Below are 6,157 nucleotides of genomic sequence, written 5' to 3'. Positions count from 1 at the left end.
AAAGAGTGTCTGTATCTTGTTTCTCTCTCTGGGAAAATGGTTAGCTTCTGAAGGACCAGAGGGGTCACAGCAGCTATTCCATTGCTGAACCTGCAGCAAAAGTCTGTTTTGAAGATTTCTAGAAGCTGTTGCTGTGAAGCAGGGCCAGGGAGATTGCTCTGAGGACTGATGGAAAAGTAGTTTTCCAAACATATGACCTGCATGCTTGTGGCTTTGAGTTGTGTATTGATAAACCACTGTAGGGTGTGGGGTTTGAAGCTCTTTCAGTCCTCAGATTTCTCCTCAGTCAGCCTGCTTCTGGGAAAAGCTGCAGGATAGGGCTGCAGATTATGATAGAAATTGATATCCATCTCAGATTCAGTTGTGCTGCCAATCCTATCTGCTCACCAGCACTTGCTATTCAGTGGGTGGAAAGGAATGTGTGAACCTTTCCGAAACTTATTCAGGCAAAGACAGCTGAGTTAGCTTCAAGGTGATTTGAATTACCCTGCTGGACTCTGTCAGGGAGGTTATTAGCATCTTCCATGGTCTCTTCTGCTGATAGACTTGTGGAAGTGATAATCCTTGGTAGAAGGGCAATGTAGCTTTTTGTAACCATGAACACAGGTTCTCCATTTGAAGTCTCAAAAAATGTCAAAAGCATGGGCCATCACTAGATGTTACCAGCACTGTTGGTGAGGATCAGAGCAGTAGAGGACACACTTGTCCTTCATCTGCTACACAGGCTTGCCACTGCCTTCATGTAAATTAGACTTTATTTAGCATGCACTTTGAAGCTGAACATGAAAAGCTATTTCAAGGGGACTGTTAACCTCAAGAGCCTGGCAAAAATAAGTACTGGGTATTTTGGGCTAAATATGTTCTGGGGGCAGGCCTTCAGGAGGCAGCTGAGGTCATGGGAATATCATAATCCTGAGCTGTGCCAGCAGAGTAAATATGCAGTCTACCTCAGCTATGCAGACCTGGTTGGAGTATCTATTGAAAAGCAAACTTTTTCTTCCAAAATCAAGCTTTGTGCTGAAGAAATAAGGATTTCTGAGGGGGCTTCTGTAGTTATTTCAGTGCTGAACCTGAGCAGTAAGGGGAGTTGTTAAGACTCAAAGAGTGCATTTTACTGAGGCCATCAGAGGCCAAATTAAAGATATTGTCTCTGCAGAGGGACCTTATGGGTAGGCCCCTACAGCATTAGAAGGTCTTACGCATGTACTTGCAAGACAGAACTTGACTCAATGCTGATATGGAATGGGAGTCTTGGGAAGAATAAAAAGCTTTTCTTAGTTCTAGAGAAATATTAATTAATTCTAACTGGAGGTGTCCGGCTGTGACTGTTCTATGGAAGAGCTAGAGGAAATCCTTGGAGCATGCAAAGAGAGCTCCTTGGTGACTTCCCTGAGACAAGTGCATGCTACATTTGATTTTTCTTCTGGAGCATCTAGCGTGTCCTGTAGTTTCAGAGGTGTACCTTGACTGCCAAAGATAGAGTCTTTCTCAGTTGGGTAGTTGCCAGAATGTCATGTCCTTATTGTAGTAAGAAAGAACAGGCCCCAGACAGTCATGTGAAGAGTTCAGGAGGGTCATAAATTGCTGTAGGTTTTCTTAGCTTTTAATATAATAGAAGAGTTTGTTATTCTGTGCAGAGCTGAAAAACACAGCTCTCCAGTGAGATCTCAGTACTTGTGTTACATTTAATTCCATCAGTTTCCAATCAATGTGTTTATATCATGACCCTGTTACAAACTGCTTACAGATTTTAAGGTTTGGTTGGGGTTTTTTTGGTTGGAATTCTTTCCCAAAACACAAGTCTGTGGTTCTACCTGGTACCCACAGGACAAAGTAGATGTCTAGAGTTTCTCCTGGAAATTGTGTCTAACTACTCCTTTTATGTCTGATGGCATTGCTTTATAGATTCAAAACCAGAAACAGACTGTATTGATGCTGAGATTTTAATTGCTGTTTTGGCAGCATTGGAGCACACATTATGCACACCTAGTTCATACTATGGTACAGCTTAGCCTGCAGATTCATCATACTCTAGAGAAAGGTTGTGTATTTTTCCATCCATTTCCCTTTTTATAGGCAATTACCTCTACCTATCCCACCTAAACAGATTATCTGTTTCTTACCTCCTGCTTTCTCAGCACCGTGTATTTGGAAAGGCGGATGGGATTCTGATGATGTACAACATTCAGCCAAGTGCTCTTTCATGGCAGTGCAGAACTGGATGAGCAGTGTCCAGGTATGAGCAGGGCCTTGGCTATCTAGTGCTGGTGGTGCTGCTCCAATTGTCTGGGAGCAATGTTCTCTGATGTCCCAGGAGGTCCTACTGACCACGGGAAGATGAGTTATCAAAGCAGATGGCTATGGGTACTGCCTGTGGCAGTCAGCTTGGGGCCAGGGAATTCTTGTTGAAGATGCCAAAGCCAGTTGTAGCCCATTAAATGAGGGAGGGCTGTTTCTATAGCAGAACATGGTAGGACCTACCAAAACAGTAGTGTGTGTTTGTAAGCAGCTCATGTGCATTGGCAATATCTCCTAAACATGGTTACATCACATCTGTGCCCAGGCAAGGAGATCTCGTGTCCAGCCTATGCACAGGAAAGGGCACTGATGTGTTTAGGGTCAGACCTGTAGCATGCATGCACAATCCCATCCTCACTCTGCTTTGAGATTTCTAGATAAGACTGAAATATTACAGAATCACAGAATCCTAGGGGTTACAAGGGACCTCGAAAGATCATCTAGTCCAACCCCCCTGCCAGAGCAGGGTCACCTAGAGTAGTAATAGCTTTTTTTTTTTTTTTAATTAATTTGTTTCAACATTAAGAGTTGATTTTTTGTTTCTTTTCTATTTGATAGCTGTGTATTAATACTGTAATTTGCTCTGCCCTCTTTTTATTTCCAATGCCTCAATAAAAGCATTCATCTGTGGCTTGTATCTGCTTGCAGAGAAAAAAATACCTGTCTGGATAATTTAAGTTTTGTGTAGATGACTCAGAGCTCAAAGGAAATTGTCAAGGGTGGTTTAATTTTGATTGTGCTGAGTATCAAAAACCAAGATCTAAGCGAAATGAATAAGAGTAGGTTGGAGGGTTTTAGTATTATTAATAATATTAATATTATTAACTTCCACAGGCCTGCTGGGGAAAAAGAAAAAAGCAAACCTTAGCTATTTCTTTGGACTCCAAAAGATCAAGGGTTAAGACTTTCAAAACTGACCAGCCTCTGAAAATTAGGGTCCTTTCAGGAAGGTTAAACTGGGCACAAAGGAAATCAAAGCACCCAGTATCTGCAACTTTTTATAATCTCTCCCCTTTCCCTATCTTAGTATTTATCTTGGTTTGAAGTTGTTCAGGTACTGTAAGTCATCCAGGACAGCCAGGTTTGGATATAACTTCCATCCCATTATGCAGTCCTTACACTGGTGATATTCTCGTAAGCCAGTGAACTAGAGGGAGTTTTACCAATGGTAATGGACTCCAGAAATCACCTAGGAATAACAGCTCCTACAGAGACACTACACAGGAGCTGAAAAGTCACTTAGCTTGCTTGGCCAGTGGATTTTCAGCAAGGAGTGGTTAAGTTTAGGACAGCACATCAGATGAATAGCACCATACATACACACAAAAATTATTTATCTTAATAAGAAGTTCTGCCTGAACTTATATTCTGAACAGCCTATAAGGCAAACTGCTTTTCTTTAGGCTTTTATTTCCCAGAAAGGAACTTATGCCCTGTCTCCCCTGTCTCAGCATCCCAGCTGTACATACCAAAGATCTGAAATATATTCTTGTAGTGTAAGCTTCCTTCCACAAATCCCTGGTGCTGTTTGAAGAACGGCCCTTTAATGAGCTAAAGGGTCTGATCTGGCTGCCAGTGAAGGCCTTGTTTGCATGACTGGAACAGGATCTGCTCCAATGTATTTCTCTCCCTCAGCTCAGTTTCATGGGTGCTTTACTCTTTCTTTTGCAGGAAGGCATTGAGGATGGAACTGTGGTCTTTCTGCTTGGAAATAAAATTAATGTTGCACAGAGAGAGAACAGGAATGTGTCCAGGGTGGAGGGGGGAAGGCTGGCAAAAGTGTGATTCTGTGCTCTGCTGCTCAACTTGCTCTACAGCCTCCCTACAACTGTTAGCCCTGGCCCTTCTTGGAGCCATTTCCCAGGAAGGCACCATACCTCTTCCTCTCACCCCCTGCCCCTGGCCCCCTGTTTCTCCAATGCAAACATGTACTGAGGTCCCTGTGGTACCAGGGAGGATGAGGTGGTGGCCAGCACATGGCAGACAATAGCCCCTGAGGCATGCTCACTTATTTCTCTTGAGGCTTGACACATCCTTACAGTGATGGTTAGTCTTTCTCAGGAAAGCATGTGTGGCTGTTTTCCCATTTGAGGATGCCCCTAATAGATGTCCTGCCTCCTTCCTCACTCTCTGTGTCTTTATGCCCACCAGTACCTCAGCCCCTGGGTGGAGGCAGGTGAGGTTTCATGGACTCCACAACACAAAGGTAAGGGAATCTAAGTACCCTGGGCAAGATGTTTTCTCTGCCAAAATAACTCCCCCAGTGTTTCCTGTTGGACACACTGGCTGGGTCCCTAATGCTGAAAAATCATCTCCTTTTGCTGGGTTGGTGAGCAGTGTGTGTGCATCAGCAGGGTGGTAACAGCCACCCTCCAGGTCCCACCTGCTCTCCACACAGTTTCCAGCAGTGAGCCTGGGCCAGCTCCCAGGGGTGCGGGTGAATGGTGGGGAAGAGCTGGCAGGCAGCATAGGTGCTGCTTGTGCTTTCTGGCAGGAACACAAGGCGTCTTCTATGAGTGCGGCGTGCTGACCGGCTGTAACATTGTGGAGTCCATGCTGCATATGGCCAGGTCAGTGAACAGAAACAGTCACTTTGGGATATTTCCCTATCTGTTGGTGATTAGTGTGGGCTGTCCTGGGGAATGGGTGAGAAAAGGGGGTTGTCAGAGACTGACTTTCTGCCATGCCATAAAACAGACCTGGAGCAATGTGCTCTTCCCCCTGACTCCAGGTCCATGAATTCTGTGCCTGAAGAGCAAGCACCAAGTGTAGACTGGACATTATTGCATGCAAAGCTTCATCTGGCAGAGCTGACTGTTGAAAGACTGGGAGTTTAATTTGAATATTTAATCACAAAAACCTTGTGTACTATCCCAGATACTAAGTTGGTATTTTCAGTTTGAAATCTGCATGCATCTCTAAGTGGCTGTAATATAAACATTCTAACTAGCGCCTTAAACGTGCTTGATTACCGTGCTGCTGCCTAAGATGGCCCACATAGGTGTAGCACACAGCCTTGGATTTTGCCATCAATGTGAAAGCTTGGGAATAAGGCACAGGCCGCTTATGCCCTGGTCTGGTGCTTTGAGTACTCTTGCCTCTTCTATGTGTCCAGTTTCTTTCCTTGTTCCCCAACTTGCAGAGATGCCTGGTCTTTGGGCCAGTCACTTTTAACAATCCTAAATGCCTACCGCTGATGAGGAGCAAAGAGCAGAGATCTTGGCAAGAAGATCTTAGTAACTAGGTTGTGAACGTGATCTGTGCTGCTTATTCCAGGTTGCTGATGGCACAAGAAGACAGGCAGAGGGACAGTGTCCTGCAGATGGAAAATGTGAGGAGGAAAGGGTGCTGCACATAAGGCACATGAGTATGTCAGCAAGAGACCTGCGCTGACTTTGTTTCATGAAGCTGGGGCTGCTTTTGAGCAAGCTAAATCTGATGGTATTAGCTCTGCAGAGACTTGGGAAAACTGCAGCTTTTCCTCATCTGGGAATTTCAAGGCACTAAATCAGGCCAAAATGTGTATATGATCTGCAGTGTTCCATTTCCCTAACCTGCCCACAGCCCTGGTCTCTGGAGACCTCTGCTTCTTTTGGGGAATTCAGTTAATTGCACAAATTGGGCCTTCTGTCTGGAGAAGTCACTTCCCTGTAAAAAGGATGAAGTCTTGTTCTTTTTTTTTCTGGCAAAGGAGTGACCTAGCAGCAGAACTTCACTCGAAGAACACAGTGGGTGCTGTCTTAAATAGAATTTTAGTGCAAGAGATAAAGACATTCTTTTAAAATTGGGCTAGCTCTAGGTAGTGATCCATACATCTCAAAGACCATCATAATTTCTTGGTTCTGTAACTGCAGAGCCC

At 44.4% G+C, this 6,157-nt stretch overlaps 1 protein-coding gene across 1 annotated transcript in view; it reads left to right on the top strand.

Moving 5' to 3' along the window:
- The window catches only part of CRACR2B (calcium release activated channel regulator 2B), a 24,955-nt gene extending 19,299 nt beyond the window's left edge, over positions 1-5,656 (top strand). The window contains 6 exon segments of the mRNA XM_009996417.1: positions 54-69; positions 2,139-2,184; positions 2,187-2,236; positions 3,970-4,087; positions 4,802-4,868; positions 5,575-5,656. Of these exon segments, the coding sequence (XP_009994719.1) occupies positions 54-69; positions 2,139-2,184; positions 2,187-2,236; positions 3,970-4,087; positions 4,802-4,868; positions 5,575-5,656 (379 nt within the window).
- The last annotated feature ends 501 nt before the right edge of the window (positions 5,657-6,157 follow it).

Source organism: Chaetura pelagica, unplaced genomic scaffold (assembly GCF_000747805.2).
Source record: "Chaetura pelagica isolate M959 unplaced genomic scaffold, ChaPel_1.0 scaffold74, whole genome shotgun sequence".
NCBI classification, from domain to species: Eukaryota; Metazoa; Chordata; class Aves; order Apodiformes; family Apodidae; genus Chaetura; species Chaetura pelagica.
The sequence above is the reverse complement of the archived record's forward strand: the minus strand, read 5'-3'. Positions and strand labels throughout refer to the sequence as shown.